The sequence below is a fragment of the Cinclus cinclus genome, chromosome 20, assembly GCF_963662255.1.
Source record: "Cinclus cinclus chromosome 20, bCinCin1.1, whole genome shotgun sequence".
NCBI lineage: Eukaryota > Metazoa > Chordata > Aves > Passeriformes > Cinclidae > Cinclus > Cinclus cinclus.
In genome coordinates, this window is record NC_085065.1 from 4153620 (window position 1) to 4173093 (window position 19474).

At 41.0% G+C, this 19474-nt stretch overlaps 1 protein-coding gene across 2 annotated transcripts in view; it reads left to right on the forward strand.

Moving 5' to 3' along the window:
* Positions 1 to 19474, forward strand: part of OGFOD3 (2-oxoglutarate and iron dependent oxygenase domain containing 3) — a 34513-nt gene that overhangs the window by 4521 nt on the left and 10518 nt on the right. Inside the window, exons 3-8 of one of the 2 annotated variants that reach the window (XM_062506285.1) lie at positions 824 to 899; positions 1518 to 1560; positions 9099 to 9163; positions 9753 to 9809; positions 13226 to 13379; positions 19258 to 19381. In XM_062506285.1, the coding sequence (XP_062362269.1) occupies positions 824 to 899; positions 1518 to 1560; positions 9099 to 9163; positions 9753 to 9809; positions 13226 to 13379; positions 19258 to 19381 (519 nt within the window). The remainder of the gene's footprint in view (positions 1 to 823; positions 900 to 1517; positions 1561 to 9098; positions 9164 to 9752; positions 9810 to 13225; positions 13380 to 19257; positions 19382 to 19474) is intronic. The other variant, XM_062506286.1, reaches the window with a different exon arrangement.

A 19474-nucleotide genomic window follows, 5' to 3' on the forward strand; every position in this document is an offset into this window, starting at 1 on the left:
CAAGCTTGGCCTCTCCAGCACTGGCCTTTCTAAAAGGGTAAGAGCTATGCTGATATTTGCAACTGGAAAAGGAACAAATCTCATCTGAAATCAGAAATCTTTGCAGAATGTTCAATAGCCAGGTTTGTCCTGGAGTATTAAATTTCTCCCTTCAGTTTACTCCTTCCTAGCTCTCTACTTGAACACCAGCTTTCCCTTGCAGCCCACCTGAGACAAAGCTGGGATATATCCAGTAATAGGAAATGGAAATTTGTACAGAATTCCTGGCAAAACTTCTCCTGTCAGCCTGGTCATTGTTGTGAGTTGCTTTTGATCAGAGCAGAGTGATGCTTCTGTCCTCCATGGGTGAATTGATTGATTTCTTTCCAGGAATTCTGTGTTCTGATGAATACATAAAATGACACTCAGTTCAGGAGCACTGAGTGTGTTGGCAGGTGTCAGAAAACACACTCAGCCCATCTCTCCTGGGGCTTTACATCTGTGAATGGATCTTCCTCAGAAAAGTGCCAAATGTAACATCCCAAGGTCTCTGGTGGCTCAGAACTGATTTTATTTCTTCTTGCCTGATGATTGTTGTCAACCACACTTCTAAGAGCTTTCATATATTCTTCACCTGGAACTCTTGCTGCTGACTTGTTATTCCCAGAAGCTTTTAAAATTTAATGTTAGATTTCTTAGCAATGAATTTTAGCAGAGTTTTTTAATCTTACATATCCAAGATGTGTACTTCAAGAGAGACTTTTTTTGCAAAGTTGCATTTAAAAACCTGCCCTTTGGTTGGTTGAAGTGGTTTCATTGGGTTCTTTTCCTCTTTGTGTTGCAGGTTGCACTCCTAGGAAGTGTGGAAGAGGTGTGACAGATGCTATAATCACAAGGGAAGAAGCTGAAAGAATTCGTAGGTAATTTTTCTTTTATCTGTGACTTTTATAAGCACTGACTTTAATGACATTGTGCCAACCTGAGGTGTAGGATGGGTGAGCAGGATGGGTTAGACTGATTAAGACACGAAATTTTTGTTATTAAAGCCATTTTCCATTTTTACTGCAGTGAGGGCAGTTCTTTCACGCAGAATCTGCCTGGCTTTGAGGGGCATGAGCCCTTCACAGAAAGGAAGGAGAATGAATTAAATTAAGTTTTAATGGATTTTCACTTGGCCTCCATTTGGCCTTTAAAAGCAGAACAAAACAATGTAAACCTGATTGTAGCTGTGTCTCTGTCTGGTAATCAGCAGCTGCTGCTGACCCTGTAGTCTTCTGTGAAGGGACTGTCTTTAGGATCTTTTTGGGATTTGTGGATGGGAGCTGCAAACTTAGAAATGTTCTGCAACACAAATACTTTATTTTCATAAATAAAAGCTGGAAGGTTCAGCTTCAAATAAAGCTGAACTGGGAGCTGCTGTTAACTCAGTTGGGTTATACCTGATGCATCAAATACCACTCTCTGAGGAGTTACATGGATATTAAAGGACAAAGTAATCAGACTTCAGTTCTCATCTGAGATTATTGTTTTGCCTGCAGAATAGCAGAGAGGGGACTGTCCTTGGGAGGATCTGATGGAGGGGTGAGCAGTGTCCTGTTATTTTCTACATTCTTTTACTGCCAAGGCAAGATTATAAATACATTTTTTGGGGGCTGAGGTGAGAAGATGGAGATTTTTTTCCTTCCGTTCAGACTTGGAAAAAAAAAATATTTGGAAAGGTCTTTCACATTAATACTTCTGCTAGCAGTATAACTCCTGACTTCTGCAATACAGTTGCCATTCCCTTGTGTTTAATTGTTTCTAGCACCTTTCTTGAACTGATTTTGACTTCATCTGGAAACAGTTGCTATAGCAGAATTGTCAAAGTTTGTCTTCTGAAAGTAAATTACAGTGGTTCATAGTAGTAAGGATTAGGTTTGTGTAGTGACAAAAAAAACCATGTGATGTCTTAAGTAGCCCGTGGAGTAATATTCTTTGAATTCTTCCACTTCTCTTTAACTAGCACATTTATTTTAATTTCTTTTCCCCATCTTTGTTCTCAGAATGTTTTTGTGTGTAAACAGGAGTTGTTTCTTGAGTATTTGTAAACACAGCCTTATCTTTAGGCCTCTGCTGAATTAGGGCATATATTAGCAAAAAAGAAGGGTTTCAGTGGGAAGAAAAAGAATTTATTGTCCTTGTGATTGCTGAGAAAGATCTGCAAAAAAAAATTAACCGAGAAATATAAGCAGTGCTGCCCACCTCAGGTAATGTGTTTAAAAGATTTAACATTCTGTGTTCAGTTCTGTTGGGATCCCCTGGATTTGTTTTCAGTTTTGTGGTTGTATAATTTGCCACTTTCCCTGGATTTCTCTGCCTGTAGGGCCCCCTGTGTGGCTTCTGGGGCTGTCACCTGGAGGGGTTTGCTCCCTTCTGCTTTTGGGACCTCCATGGGATTTTTCATTACACTCCTGCAGAGAGGGATTAGAATAGCAAGGTGGAACACACAGAGCTTGCATCTGGAGATCCACAGAAAGCTGTTGTCCAGCTGGGGGTCAGGAACTGGGGAAACTGAGGCAGAGAAAGCTGGGAAGAGACGAGAGGGGGAGGTAAACTTGCTGCCCAAAGTCCAGAGCTGGGCAGGGGTGTTGAGCTGGCTTAGTTGGACAACAAGCCAGAGTGACAGACAAATATAAATCCATCATCTCTGTTATTTTGGAAGTGTAATTTTATTTATGTATTTATTTATTTATTTTAAGGGGAGGTAAATGAGAAAATGAGAGGGAGGTACTCTCATTTCTCATTCTCAAATGAGAAAATGAGAGGGAGGTGCAAAATTGCTCTCTCACTGCAGTAAAATAAACCTGTTAAAAATCTGATGCCTGTGGAGAGGTCTGGGCTCTGAGCCAAGCCTTCTCAGGTCTCATCATCTGCAAACGTGAGGAAGTTCAAGAAGAAAGTGTAATGTTGTATTGAGCACTTAACCAAAATAATGGATAAAAACTGAAAGATGTTAGAAACAAGAGCTGAGCAGTGTTTCTGGGAAATTGTAAGAGTCACAGAATGTTTGGGTTCCAGCCCCTGCCATGGGCAGGGACCCCTTCCACTGTCCCAGGATGCTCCAGCCTGGCCTTGGGCACTTCCAGGGATCCAGGGGCAGCCCCAGCTCCCTCTGGGCACCCTGTGCCAGGGCCTCACTGCTCTCACAGGGAAGAATCGTGTTCAGGAGAACCCTTTAAATGCACTCTCCTTACCCAGTTTCTTTTACAGCTCATTCTCCTATCCTGCCTTTTTCCTCTTACTTTTCCCATGTGCCAGCCCATATTCCCAGTGTCATGGTGCAAATCTTTTCCTGGCAGTGCTATCCTGGATCTCTCAGATACCATTGGATTCTGATGGGCTTTAGATGAAACTGTGTGTCTTCCTTTGAGCCTTTCATCTTTTCCAGTCTCTTACCCACAGAGCATAAGGAATATTTCAAGCCTTACTCCATCCAGCTATGTCTGTGTGCTCCCAAGCTTCCAGCCACTTGGAGTAGGTCTGGCTTGTTGCTTTAAATTTCTTTGGCTTTAGAGTATTTTGATAATACAATTATGTGTACTGTTAAACTGATTTTTCCCTTTAAAATACCTGAAAATTACCATGTTAAATTATTTTTAATTCTGACTTTAGCCACTTTGTTCTCTTTGATCTTCAAATTCAAACTTCTATAGATTTCTGTTGGGATTCAGAGTGCATTTTCATTGCCTGGGGTTTCCTCTTAATCCCTTTGTAAGCAACATGTCTGGGTTTTTGGGTTTTTTTGCCTGTCATATTGTTATATTTTGAATTCTCAGAAGTGGATTTGTGTCTATGTGTCCAGATATAATTTATTAATTTAAAGGACTAAACTTGTAGGTTGTGACTTTGTCAGTTCTCTCCTCCCTTAGTTTGCTGACCTTCCCTGGAGTACTGCAGCATAGCACCACAACTTATTTCCCATTCCATCTTTTTATGTTGAGAAAGTCTTGATAAGCATCTGAATTATTGAAGCCTCCCAGGGGTCATGCCCCAGTTGTCATGCTGAGCTTTCTTGTCTTCCTTTGTAACTTTTCCTGGGTTTATATTTATTTATGCAGACACACACAGAGTGAAGCTAGAGGGGTGTCTTGGTTTTAGTTTGTTTCTTGGCTAGTGCACTAATAAAATGTGGTAGTTTAAGATTTGCTAATTTTAATATACTCATTTTTTTGTTGTGAGACAGAATTAGGAGCAAAAGCAAGGAAGGCCTAAAACTTAAAAGAGTGTAAAGAAAAACTTTATGAACAGCACCAAGAAAATAAATTCAGACTAAAACCTTCAGACCACCCCCTCCTCCCCCCTCCCACACCTTCTTTTCCTTTTTAACAACAACATACAGAAACACTTTAGTCATTTGCTAACTTAAATAATCTTTTTCAGTTTACTTTTGGGAGAGGAGTTTCTTCTTGTTCGGCTATAGGGATTTTTTCCACAAGAAGGAAAAAAAGCCAGTTCTCTCGTGGCTTTATTTTCTATTATCTCCTCTATGTTCACAGCTCTCCCAAAATGTGTTTATGGGCTATGTTCAACTCATGGGGTGTTCACTTGTAAGAATGAACTGTTCAAAAGCAAAAGTTCTCTTCATCTCTCTGCTCATACTTAATTCCCAGGAAGACAGATCCCCTTTTTTCTCTTGGGCCAAAGGATCTTCTGAACACTTCGACCCTTGTGTCTTCTTCCACTGTTTATAGGAATTTTCAGTGTAGTACAGTTTGTCCCTATAGCTTATAAAAGGATTTTTTAGCCTAAATTCATGACGTCTCCTCGTTCTCCTTCCATCTAGAACCTGACTTCTGCTTTACTGCCTTCGGTGTGTCCTTCTCCTCTCACTCAAGGGAGGATTGAAGCTCTGCAAGTCTTACCTGAGCACTGGAAGCGTTCAAATCTCCCATGGAGGATGCAGGGCTGAGCCAGGCCATGCTGCAGCTCTGTTGGGATCTCAGGATGCTGAGGAGCTGGGTGAGGGCTGTCCTTGGTGTTTGTCTTCACCTTGCCCAGCAAGCAGGAGTGTGGAAGGGCTCTGCCAGAATGGGCTCAGCTGTCTCTGCTCCCTAGACTGGGTGGGCTCCAGCTGCTCCCAGTGGTGACAGGGCAGGGTTCTGCCAAGGGAGGAGGCAGGGCTGGGATCTTAGCAAGGGACCTCTCCTTGCCCTGGTTGAAAACTGGCCAGCAGCCTCCTGAGCCCACCCCTGCCCAGCCCAGCCTGCATGGGAGGGACCCTGGGCTGGTCAGTGTTACCTTGTGAGAGACCAAAAATGAAAAGAAGCTTTCCCAGGGCTTTTCCTGCTTCAAAATGTGAATTCACAAAAGCAAACAAACTTCTCCAATTAGTTTCTCAAGCTGTCAGCAACCAAACCAGCCTTTAGTTGGTCCCATCAACTTAGAGAAGAAGTTCCCAGGAGGAAAAACTTCAGTGTATATTCTCCCCTCAGGTGTCTTCAATGCACAACAAGCACAAGGGGCCATGATAATCTTAAGGTCTGACTTCCAGCAGTATCCAAATAGGAATATTTTCTCCACCAGCAAGCCGCTTTCTCTTGTACAGCTGTCTCTGTAAAGTTGTTTTATACTCTCTTCCTTATTCACAGAATGGGAATTACATTTGTTGTCTTGATGTTTGCCTCAGCTTTTTTCTTCTTCGTATAGATAATGATATTTCCCTTTTCAATCTTCTATTATTTTGTAATTCTTCCCTCCCTGATATTTTTCTGCACATCACCACTGCTTGTGTGAACACTTCAGTCCTGACTCATTCACTCAGGTCTTGTAGGTGCAACCCTCTGGTGTAAATGAGACAACTCATTCATTATCACACCTATCTGTATTTATTTCAAAGCTCCAGGAGAGAAATCCCTTGGTGAGCCAGTCAGCTGCACTCTGTGTTCTGCCTTCCAGCAGAGCTGGCAAGAGTAGGCACCCAGACCTCCCTGTGCAGGGGAAAATGAAATTGTTTGGTTACTGGGAGAAGCAAACAAACCATGTGATGCAGAACAAGGGGTTCTGCTGTGGGCCCTCCAGCCCAGTGGTTCTGCAGACTTACCCCTTGTTCTGCTTTCAGCCTTCCCAGCCAAAATCTGAAGTCCTCAAAATGCTGCCAGCTCTGCCTTTGTGTGTGCGGAATTCTTGTCCTATCAAATCTCTGCTGCAGGCTGCAGAGTTCTCTTCCTTCCTTCCTGATGAACCTCCTGGTAGTGCATGGGAATCACATCCTCAGGAGTGAAAGATGAACTCGGCAGCATCTTCCACCTTCCTCCCAGCTCTGGGTTGGGGAGATTATCTTGGCTGAGCTCCAGGAAGCAGGAGAGGAGCTGGTTGTGTCCAGTCTGTGACTGGTGTAAATTTGTGCTGGACTGTGTGTAAATGCTGCATTTAACCTCCCCAGCAGTAACCTGAAGCTGCCCCAGGCTGGCTGAGCTGGAACTCGGGCTGGTCACCCTCGTGTGTGATCGGTGTCATTGGAAGGGGCACTGCTCTAGATCAGAGCCCTTGTCTGTGTGCTTCGAGGAGGGAAGGCTGTTGGAGGGTGGGATCGTTCTGAAGGGTGTGTGCAGGGCTGCCTGCAGTGACACGTTCGGTAGGAGCCCCATTCTCGTCCCTCTCAGCTGGAGAGGGGGAGCATTCCCACAAGAGCACTGGGGAGGGCTTGGAAGCCGTCAGCTCCTCCGAAGATGAGGAGCATTAAGGTTTTCTCATCTTCCTCCTTTGGGTTGTGTGGCTGCTGCTTGCTTTCAAAGTGTCACCTAAAACCTTTCAAAGGCTGGAGGAGCTGGTGTGGATGTGAAGAGGTATTTAATGGTTGGCAATCAGTCCCTTTTAGTGAGGATCAAAGGCGGGGCCTGTCAGGCTTTCCAGGATGGGAATATTGATCCTTTTTGCCATAAGATGAGAAGTGCTGGGTACTTGAATATTCTTTTACCAGTAAGAGGGTGGAGAATATGGGACTACAGTAGTGAAGGTTCAGAAGAACATGTTTGTACTTTTAATTTTTTAAGGACAGCTCTGTTTCACTTCTATAGAGAGTTCTGTAAACCAGGATATGGGGGTAGCTCTGTCAAACAGTCTCTCACAAATAGGGGTGTGGGGCTGTGTTTGCCATTTTTAGACAGACTTTGTAGGCTTTTCCGCCTGGGAACCTTGTCCTGAACTGCAGGCTTGTCCTTGATCAGAGAGCAGGACTTGAAGTAATCAAGATTTTATTCTCATTGTCAGAAATGATGCTGAAAATGGTTCATATGCTGAAATGACAGAGGCCAAAATAAATGTGTTCCTGTTTCTTTTCTAGGTAGCTATTAAGCAAAGAGCTCTGTGCTCATGTGTAAGAAAGTCCCTTTCTTGACATTCAGTTGTTTCTCCCTGTCTGAAACAACCCTGAAGAATATTCTTTCTTCATCAGGTTCCCTCTTCAGCCTTTATCTGGCTTTTCTATGCTTTATGTTGTAGCTATTGCCTTCTCAGCTGTGAACAGCTGCAGTTCTTAGGGGTGTCTTACATTAATTCTGTTATTTTGAATCTTCCTAACTGTAATCATCTGGAGCTTGGGGAGTGAGAAGAAATGTGTAAGTTTGAAAAGCATGTGAAAAGAGTTAGAAAATTTGTTTTTAAGTTAAATTAATCTTCTCAGCTGTGTTTGCTACTTCTTATAATCTACTTTAATATGGTCACAAACGTATTTTTGAAGCAACACAGGAGCAGTTTTAGTTCTTTCAGCTGTGGCTTAGATTTTTGTACAGAACCAGAAAGCAATAGATGAAAGTATTTTCTTTCTGAAGCTTGAGTAAAGCTTGATACAAGAGCTGCTTTTGAATGAGTGTGAGATTTACTTCTTCCTTAACAGTCCTCTGAAGCTTTTGGAGAACAGTAGGAAGGGCGGATCTGAAAAGCTCATGCTGTGTTCACTCCAGTTACTTGTTACTTTATGTCTTTTTCAAGGTGTAAATAAGGTTATTTGTATAGGTTTATTAAAAAAAAAAAAAGTTGTTACTATCTCTTGTAATAAGAGTTGTTAGTGGGGTTCCCCTGATTCAGCTCTGGAGCTCAGAGCAATTGAGGCTGCAGAGATTTTCTTTTTTATGAGTGTGTTCCTCTGTCACCAGTGTTATTACTGCTGGGATTTTGTTAGAATAATGTGAATGATCTGTGGTACAGCAAGACAATGCCAAATTCCAAGATGAGTGCCCAGATATTGTACATCAGAGAAGCCATTACTTCAGTGCCAGTCAGATTAACTAGCTATTGCTCTTTGACATTTCCAATGTGAAGGACAAAAAGACTTTTATTAGACAGTTATATTTTTAAATACTTTTGAACTGATGCAGAACAAACTTGTATTTTGTGGACAGCAAGGGACATACAAAGATGTACTTTATTTAATTTAGAGAAACATTTTAGAATCCTGAGAGGTAGCTCTCTCTTCTGGCAAATCTGAATACTAATCTTTGCAGGGAGCTCAGCAGAAGAGTTTGGCTTGAATTGGATGAAGAAATAGATTGAATTTTCCTATGTGAAAAAACTTTTTGCTTTGTGGTTTTCTTTTATAGCAGCTTAGAAACTGAGGAAAAGAAAATTTGGCCCTAGTAACCCTTGGAATTCTAACTGTGTTTTTAAACAGACTTTTTAATGTCTGTGTTAAATATGAGAAGTATACAGGATCTCATGATGAAGGAGAAATTTTAATAACAAATGCAGGGCAAGATAAATATTAGTGCTGTTACTTGAGCACTTCACAAATACTGGAAAATGAGTCATCTTTGTGTGGAAGGGAAATGTCTTCAAGAAGGGATGCTGGAGCACACTCCCCCAGCCCATGGGGGGAGACTCTGGCAATTCCCTGTCAGGACTGACTCAGAAATAGCAGTCCTATGGTTTTTTTTTTTATAGTACCTTAATAATCTCTGCAGGCATCTGAGGGAGGTTTGCAGTTGTAAAATAAGTCTTATATTGTGAACCTAAAGGCTGGAAACTACTTAAACTTGGGAGGCTGTGGAAAGTGAGAGGCAACTTGGGACAGTTATTAAAGGTCATAGTTAAATAATGCTAAAACCTTTTGGTGCTCATTTTTCCTTCTTTGTTTCCTTTTCCAGGCATCAATTTTGGACTTGCACTCCGGAGCTCTTTCCCTGGGGAAGCATTTTGTTAATCTGTACAGGTAATATGGGGCTGTGGCTTTCTGCCTCCTGTCATCCCACCCCTTCCCTGCCCACTGCCTCTTCCAGTGTCTCAAACCCCCAGGATCAGTGATGGGAAATTATGGAACTTGGCTGGATTCACCACAGTTTCCATGACCAATTAAAGAGCTTTCCTGGCATGAAAATGGATCTTTTGTTGAACTGGGCACTTTGAAAGCTGCCATTATCTTTATTTTTATGTTCTTGCACCAGTTAATAATAGTATTTTTTCACAGTTATAGTTTATTTTTTCAGCAGTGGAAGAAATCAAATAGCCTGGACCCTTAAAAACGTGAATCCATGTGCTTATTTCATGATGTGAGAGGGATCTTTTTTAATGCCTGAGGAGTGCCATTACCAGTTGCAGCATTTCAATCCTTTAGTCTTTTAACATTTGATCTTTTGGCATTGCTTTTGGACATCATGCTCAAATAATTTGTAAGATTTTTTTTTGTGCTGTGTTCTCACTTTTTGATTGTGGGTAAAGCACAGGTGGGGGTGAGAAGGTGTCTTGTTATTGCTCAGTCTGATTCAGCAACTCCTCTTTTAGACTGTTGTTCAATTTTTCAGGTACTTTGGGGACAAAATTCAGGACATCTTCACAGAAGAGGATTTTGCATTATACCGGTAAAGATTTTCAGTAACTGCTGAATGAGCCACAAAGCAGAACTTTGTTTTGAGTATTTTATAGTGTGCAGGCTGGGAGGGCATTGCCCTTTACATTCATGCACTGGATTTTGCAGCTCAAAATAGTAATATCTAGGAATTAAGATGGCTTGAGGAAGAGAAGTAAAAGGACTTTTTGGTGACTGATAAACAACATTTGAGCTGCATCAGCCACATCAGTACAGTTTTATGGTGTGAATGTATTTAGGGTGGCATTTATGGCAGCACCACACATTTCCCTCCCTCCTAGCAAGGAGAGCTGCTCCTCTGAGCTCTCTGGGGATCTGCTGGAACATGAGAGCTGGGAGGGAAAATCCTTCCTCATTGCCTTCTCTTTCACACGTTATCCAGGGGGTTGTGTGAGATGATGGACACAATCCTGGGCTATTCTTACATCAGGAACTTGGGTTTTTTTGAGGCAGAGTGTAGCAAAACATTAAAAATGGTCAAGCAGGAAATGGAAGGACTTCAGATGACTCATGTTGTGGCTGGAGAAGCAGCCAGAGGATGAAATAACTCTATAATGGAGCAGCTCTGGCATTGATGCTCTCAGCTTTTCTGCAGCCCTGCTCATTCACTTAACAAACACAACAAACCTAACGAGTTCCATGTGGCTGGGAAGGTGTGTGGCCAAAGTTTAGGAACAAGCATTCTTTGTTGACTAGACACAGTAATTCTTTTGGCATTTCAGTTGGTTTCTCATAATTCAAAATGTTCCTGATTTGGACATTTTAACTCTTTTTTTTTTTGGTCTTTTTTTCCTTGCCTGTGTGAAGGAATCTGACCTCCCTCTAGTGGTGGAAGGGATGTTAAGTAGCCAGATGGGTTTATTAGTTTTATTAAAATAGTAATTAATTAATATAATCCTAAAATATTAATCATTTTAGGCTTAATTCTATTTGTTGGCTGGTTTTAGTTGTCATTGTCTTTATAGATGAACTTAAAAATATTTTTACTTCTGATCCCAATATTGCAAAATTGGATGATTCCTTGATTATTATTGAAATTTGCATAAAGAAAATCTATAATTTCTGTTTCATGTGAACAGAAGCATTCAATTCTTCAATAATTTTATAATTTTATGCTGTGAGATGAGACAGCTGCTAGGGAATATCAATATTTTATTGGGATTTCATGCCAGTATAGGGGATGTTTCAGTCTGCTGGATATAAAGCTAATGCAAAATATATTATTAAATGCTTCTGTTCCTATTAATGGCAGTGCTTTAATGTGTACTGTAGTACTTTATGGCCTTAATTAATGATTTTATGCTATTTTTGGGAGCATCTATCTTCGTTACTTTCCTTTATGTACCAACGTCACTTTAAAAATACTCTTTTGAGAGAAATAACTGAATGTAATTCATGTCTAAGTATTACTGAATGCAACAGTAATGAATCTGAGAAGGCATCCTGAGCCAGGGGGCTGATTTCTAAACTGTCTCTGTCAAAATTATGTTGCTTCTGACTCCATTATGGTTTCTAGGCTGATACTTTAACCACCATCTGCCAAGCACATTACAGCAATCCCTCTTGTTCCACATAATAAATGAAATGTGTCTTCAGAAGGGAGACCTTTAATCAGGATGCTTGGTGGAAGGGGTGAGTTGAGCAGAAAAAAGCACAATCAAAGATTTATTCCCTAAACCTTAGAGCTGCTGAAGGCAGGGACAGAGGAGGAGCAGAGGAGGAGCTGTGGGTTTGCTTTCTGCCTGTGTCTGTTCTGTGTGTGATTGGTGTTAAAGCTCCCTGGCTGCAGCTGGCCTTTGCTTTTTCAGCTCCCTGAGACAGTGCTGACAAGTGGGATAATCAGGAAGTAGTGTGGGACTGAGCTTTGAGTGTTCCTGTCACCATGACTGAATCACACTTTGCAGTGGCTCCTAACTGCAGTTTTTGGTGTTGGTCTGGCAGAGCCTGTCTCACAGAAACTTCTCAGTGGCACTTTTAGCTCTCTGTGCTGCTGCTGCTACATTAAGCTGGCAGCTTTGCAAGCTAGTGAACTTCCTTTCTCTCAAGTTGTGTGTTACTTGGATTTCCAGCTACTTAATTGACTTTTTAAAAATTTCTTCCTCATCACCCTAACTCCAAAACAGTAACTGTTTTTACAGAATCTGATGTGTTTGCAGAATGTGCTTCTTTCAGGGAGTTCTGATCTGCCTTTCCCTGAGTCTGGTGTGAGCATTTTAATATTTTCCAGTGACTCAGTGCAAATGGACAAGGCCTGCTGCTGACAGATGTGGGGAGAGCACTAATTTGGTACTGATGCTGTTCCTGGGCATGTATTGCCCCTGCAGAGCTCTGTTACTGCATCTGCTCAGACCCAGGCTATGCCTCAGCAGTCTGAATGAGACAAGAGTTGCTATGCTTATGGAAGCAAATGCTTGTATTCTCCAAGCATGAAGAAGTAATTTCCTTGTAGCCACAGTCCATCAGTACTCTCCCAACAGTTTTGAAGAGCCAGTGGTCCAGGAGCAGTGAGGGAAGGGAGGCTCCTGCTGCTTCTGGGTGACAGAGGCTGAGGGAACAGTGTAGCTCTCCTAGTTTTGGGCTCCTTCATTCCTTTCTTGATTGCACCTTCTGAGCTGAGAATGGGCTTCTCTTGTTGCTTGGTTTACACATGAAGGACAGTGTTTTTGTCCTTAAGTATTTTGCCAGTAGACTGTGTTTGGAACAGCAGGGAATGGAATGAAAAACCTGCAGTCATGATATTGATAAATGCTGAAATGGCCTGGCCAGCAGAAAACAGACTGTACAGAAGAGATTTTTTTCTAGGTTAAAAAGTGACCTTATTCTACTTTTCAAACCAGCTGCGTGCTGTATTTGGCATATTGAGTGTGGCTTTGCATCTTGTTTGGTTTGTAAAACACACATTCTGCCCAAAGTACATCAGTCTCCAAGAGGAGTGAAGCTTTAACAGAGCCTTAAAAACAGCAGACAGCAAACCTTAATAGAAAGCTTTTAAAAGTGGGAAATGAACCCCTTTCATTCAGGGAAATGAAAGAAGAGGGAGGACTCCTTGCAGAGCAGGACAACTGCTGGAGATTTAGTTATGTCAAGACTGTGGCCTGACTGCTTGGGAGTGGATTTATTCCTGGCTGGTGCAGGGGCCAGGGAATCAGCTGCTGTGGTGTTTGTGGCTATGAATTCTTGAGCTGGCTTGTTCAAAACTCTCAATTCACAAAATGAGTAATGGCATTTAATGCTTTCTGGAAGCCTTTCCTTTCTCTCCCTCTCTTTACTTCTCAAGGCAAAATAAGATATGGGTATGTTCCCCATGGTTTCTCAGATGAGGAAAAAGCAGTAACTGCCTGAAGAACACAAGCAGCAGGAGAGAGGTGTCACTGACTGAACACTGTGTGCTCTGTGTCATCTTTGCAGGGATGTGAGGCAGAGGATTCAGCAAAGGATTGCTCAGGTGTTTGGTATCAGCTCTTCTGCCATGTACCTTACCAAGCCAACGTTCTTCTCCAGGATGAACAGCACAGGAGCCAAGACAACACACGATGAGTACTGGCACCCACACGTGGACAAGGTGAGGAGGAGGCTGAGATGGGATGCAAAGATCTCCTGTTATTATTATTACATCACCTTAAAATAATTTTGCATTAAACAGTCCATCAGGCAGGTTTGAAAACTGGTGCTTCAGGGAATGAACCTAATGGGAGATCAATGAGTTTTAGAAACATGGGCTGTTACATTCCATTCAATTTTATTTTCTCTAATTTAGTTTTGCTAGAATTCGTAAACGGTGAGAATGACTACTCAGGAATCATTAGAATTACCTGAGTTGCTCTTTTAGCCAGATCTAGCAGGAGCAATTTCACAGTGGTCAGTTGGTCACTGTTGTTACTGACCTAAGGCTCTTGAAAAAGGCTTAATATTTGTATTTCAGCTGTAAGTGAATTGAAGCTTTTTTTGTGTTTCAGTGGGGATGTGGTACCTGGTACCCTCTTTCAAGAACTTTGGTGTTTTGATCCTTTTAACTGCACAGTTTTATCTCTAGTCTTATATCTTAATACTTGGCATTTCTCAGTGGACTTAAATGATTTGGTATTGAGTTTATTTCTGAATTTCACTGAGTTCAAGCATTCTGTGCAGAACAGCAGAGTACAAACAGTGGAAGAATCAAAGAGAAAAGAACCCACAACACAAAAAACCCCAACCTAAACAAGCAAAAAAACCCCTCCACTCCACAATACCCACCTTTCATGCCTTCAGAACTTACAAGTGAGTCACTCTGGAGTCGTGGATTACCCACGATGGAACCAAATAAAATAATCCCAGCAAAATCCAAGTTATTCCTCAGGGCTCAAGTCTGTAAGTGGGCAGTGTACCTTGAAGTCTGTGACCTGAGACATGAAAAAAATCAAACAGAAATATTCTTGCCTTGAAGTATTTCCTGGAAAAAGCCTGTCTGAGGGAAGTGTCTTCTGTTGGTCACAACATTGGTGTGAGTTCCTGTGTCCTTTTTTCATGTGGGCAGAAGCATCTTGAATTTAGAAAATGTGGTGGATGTCACAGCTTATGTTTGGAAGCAGAAAGTCCTGTAGGGTGGAATCTGTGAGGTTTTGGATTCCTCTGGTTTGAAAAGCTGTGATGTAACCAGTGAATAGGAATGAGGTGGTAGGGATGGTTTTGAGGTCCAGAATGTTTTGTTTTGTGTTGGTAGGAAATAGCTGTAGGGAGCAGATCATATTGGTTTCCAGAAATTCCATCATGTTATGCTCAATTCCAAGAGACCCTTGGGAAGAAAGAAACTGATGATTCTGTGTGAAGTGCAGTGAATTCATCAGTTCCTTACAGTTTTTCCACAGTTTCAGAGAATCAGATTTGACTGCCACAAGGATGGGAAAAGCATTGTATTTCAACAGCTGATTCCTACTTTCTCCATTTTTATTTCAGCCCAAATAAAGCCTATTTTAGAATTTCAGACTCTGATTTATTACTATAATGAGATTTGTGTCTGCACAAGCCCTGCTTGCCAGTATTCTCTTTATTCTTCTCTGCATGTGTTTTGCATTGGGAAATGAATAAGGTGGCTGGATAACCTCTCAATTAAGTGTTTCCACCTAAATATCTCCTATAATGTACAAGTTATTTTGTCATTTACATGCAAATAAGTTTACATGAAGAGAATTTGTGGAAGCTACTTTTCTATCCTGTCATTCTGAGAGTGCCTAAATGTGATGGACAGCAGGCTGTGAATGTTTCCCTGTTTTTATCCTTCTCTTTTGTCCATGTTTTATTTATCTTGTGGGATGTCTCTTCAGGGAAAAGATACATCACTTCATTTGCCCAGGCTTTTTCTGACCTATCTCCAGCTTCAAAAAAGCCCAAAACAAGCAGGAAAAGTGCTCTCTTAGGGAATGCACAATCTAGACCTTAGTAGTGTCTATACTGAGTAACTGGGTTGTCTGATTTATTACAGTGGTTGGAGTCAGTGATCTTGGAGATCTTTCAGGCAACCTAAATAATTCTGAGACTGTGAAGAGAATTATCCCAGTTGGGGCAGTTACCAAACACCTTGTTCAGAATCATGAATAGCCTGAGCAGAGCTAAATAGGATGAAGATGTGCAGCTTCCCAGGTTGCCTCCAGTGCAGTCAGCCTGGCTTATATTTCACTTTCTCCAGCAAACTTTTCCACTTCCAGACTGCAGTTGAAAACAAGGAAAAAAAAGACAAAACATTTCTGTTGATCTGAGGCAAGAAGATCTTCCCAGAAAAGAGCAGTAGAGTTCTTACGTGGCCTCCAAAGCAAGTGTGAATACTGGGAAGTTGAAGAAAGATCAATAAAACTTGCCAGTTTGTTGGATGCTTTTGTGGTGGATAATTATTTATGCTTTCCCCTTTGGAACAGAGAAAGTCACTTCAGGTATTTCTGCATAATTTAGCAGTGAAGGTTACTCCTAGAAGACATCATGATTTTTTCCATTTCTCTTCAGAAGAAAGATAAAATGAAGCCTTAGCAAAAGCAGTTCACTACATTTTCTGTTTCAGAGTGACATTGTTGTTAAAAAGATCTGGCTTCTTGGAATTTATGAAAACCCCTCTTGCCTTTTTCCTGAAGTTACTGAGTCTACTGCAATTATATTTCTCAATCTAAATCTCCCTGAAGACTTAACAGCATAATGGAGTAGTACAGATTTATTGTGTCTATCTGAGGCTTTGTTTTTTCCCCTAAAATTTATTTGGTTTGTAATTACATAGGAATGGAAACCCTGAAATCACCCAAATGACTCATTTAATCTTGTTCAATTTATAAGCATTTAAATCAAATGAAGCAAGCATTGTTTTAAGATCTGGAGTTTCATCTTGGATGAAATTTGTTTGGAACTGAGGCTTCCAGATGTCAAATATCTGATTTATAATGGATTTGGTGTTGCACACTTCACACTGTCAGCACTGCAGTCTTACAATATTCTCTGGTAGAAGCAGTGTTGGACTTGTAGATTTGTGCAGTGCCTGGGCACAGATCCTATCATCCTTCACACATTTGTCAGGCTCTGCCATAAGATGGTTTTGGGTTTGTTTTCCTTGAATTTCTTCTGTCAGAGCTACTCCAGCACTTCAGTGCACATTTGCCCAAAATTGGCTGGATTTTTTTTTTTAGCCTAAACATGTCCATGATCAGTTTATAGCTCTTTGTGTTCTTCCTCCCAGTTCTACATCCTCCCACCCCCATGTATTTATAGGTAGGAATCATATCCCTCTCCAGCCTTTATTTCCTTGAGCAGAACAAGGCACACCTTGAAGTCTCCTCACTGCAATGTGCTCTCCATCTCTCCAGCCCTTCCCTGTACCTGCAGCCCTCTCTGGCTGCTGAGTCTGTCACTGAGAGCAGCTGCTGTCTCTTCTAGCAGAATTCTCATTCTTCTTTTCTTCCCCTACAGCATCATCTGAAAATTGAGGAGGTTGATTCTCATTTCTGCTCAAAGCCATCGCCTCAGCTCACTTACAGTCCCTTGTAATACAGAGATGTGCTCTTTGCTCTTGCATTGTCTGCCAAATAGACACTGCAATAAGCAGGACACTGGAAGTAAATATCAAGGCTATTCTGGTGGTTATCTACACAGAATTAGATGAAGGCTTACAGGAAAAGAGAAGTTTTGACTCTTTTTCTGCCTGGTAGATCAATGCTGATTGCACAATGAATTTTCTTCCGCACTGGAAAGCAGAGGATGTCCTAAATATCCTTAGTAACTGCAGTCCTCTTGCATGGTCCTACAACTGTTTAGTTGTATAGAAATGTATCCCTCAAAAAAGCCCACTGCAAAATGGGGCTAGCTAATTCTGGCAATTTGTTCTATTTATAATAATGGCCTTTAAAGAAGTGTCATATAAATGTCATTATGAGCATCTGCCATTAAGTATTATTTGTATTTGACTTTTTGGATAAGGGGTGTTTAAAAAGAGCACACTAACAATATGACAGAGCAGGCTGAATTGAAATATCTGCGCATTTTTTCTCTTGAGTTGTTTGCAAGGAGCTGTAGAAATTTGATTTGCAGCTCTGGATTTTCATGACAGCTTTTCTCAGGTAGTTTGATCTTTTGGTTCAATTATTAATCTGTCTGGTACTGGAAATCATTACCTGGGTAACAAATATATTTGATATACATAGGGGGACTTCTAGCATTTTAAATAACTGAGTGTAATTTAGTGCCTACTTTCCATAGTGTTGCATTTCTCAGGCCTGGCTGCTTCTGAGAGTGAGTAATGAATAAGGACAGGACGAGAAAAGCCATTTTCCCTTGCACATTTCATTCCCCAAACTAGTAATCTCCAGAGATTAGGGATGTTTGGTTAGGTTAAAATGGTTGGTAGTCAGCTCTTAGAAGTTTAGAATTGGTAAAGCAACCTTGGGAGTGCACTGAGGGAGCAAAGATTGCTGCTCCACTAAAGAGTTGATAAAAACAATTCCAATGCATTAAATGTGCAAGTATGAGTTGGATGAGCTTCTCCACTGGCTGGAGACTTCCTTAAATTGACTGGAAGTTTTTATCACCAAGTCAGTGAAGTGGAAAATAGCTTTGCAAAGCTGATTTGCATGAGAAGGGCTGTAGAGTGGCTGGTTTGAGGTCCTGCACCAACTCTTGCTCATTCTCATTTATTGCCTTGTGTTCTTACCAAGGCTAGGGAAAATATGGGGAGAAGGGGATCACTGTGATTTTTCTCTTACTTTTTGTGATTCACACCGTGTAGGGCAGTATATCACCAAATTTGGCTTTTTTTCCTTTAATACCTCATGGTCAGAATAATAACAACATGAATATGAATGGAAATGTCTTCCTATTCCATCTGCTGTTAGATGGAATTCTCTCTGGTCCTGCCCTTACAGAAAATGTGTACAACTGCTCCTGAGCCAAAATTTAACTGGCAGTAATGAGTATAACTTGAAACATGACTGAAAATATTTAGAAAACTTCTAAGTTTGGAAGTAGCACCTCTGTCTAACAGTCACCAGGTCAGTAAAAACACTGCAAATTCTGTGTATTTATACAGTACTACTGTGCTGCACATTTCACTGTTTGACAGTGTAATGCTGAACTTTTGAGTTGTGATACACAAAGAAATTGGAGAACACAGACATTGATTTCAGGTATTTTTTTAATTGCTGGTGACATGCAGATATGAAAGGAAATATTTCCAGAAACAGTTAAACTCAGTGTAAAATATTTAGATGGCTTCACTCTGAGCATTAGTATGTAGTATTTATTTTCTCCAACTTCAGTAAATATTGACCAAAAATAATGCTTTAAAAGGAAGGATATGCATTGTTATACTTAAAAGTAGGGTGTTTGGTCTGTAGGCTGAGAAGAAGCAGAGATTTCCAAAGTTCAGTTTGAAGGGCTTTAAACAAAACCTCTGTGGGAAAGAGTAGAAGCTCCTCCAACAAATGTGTATTTACTTGGAAATTCTGATTTACTGTTACCATGAACCTCCTGTGTTGTAGCTGGTGAAAAATAGATGTAAGGTATCCATAAAACTTATAACCAAGATGAGATAATGTGTGGAAATCATTACTCAAAGGCTGTTTTGCTTATTAACCTCCTGGTGAAATTTTATCTTGGGATAGTATAAATCCTGTCTTTTTGATACAGTGCTCTTCTGACAATAAGTTGTTCTTTGCTCTTGGATAATAGCAATCTATAGCAGCACTTCTGTAATTATGGAAACCGTAACAAAAATAATAAACATGACATGCTAGTCTTGTAGTGTGTGTGTAAACACACGAGAGTAGACTAATGAACATGAATAATTTCTTGAAAATTACATTGGTTTTCAAAGACCCCTGTATGAAATACATGAAAACTTTAAAATTGAAAAAAACCACCAGATCCATCTGCTCAATTAGCTGTGCTCTGCAGAGATAAGATAAAGAATTTGGTAATTTTGGCTTCTCCCACAGGTGACTTATGGCTCTTTTGACTACACTTCTCTGCTCTATCTCTCTGACTACTCCAAAGACTTCGGGGGTGGACGGTTCGTGTTCATGGATGCAGATTCCAACAAGACAGTGGAGCCTCGAGCAGGTATGAGCCCAGCTTGGCTGCAGGGTGTGCCATTTACTGACTTGCTGGGCTGGCAGGTGGTGTGGGACTGTGCTTTGTGTCAGCAGGAATAAT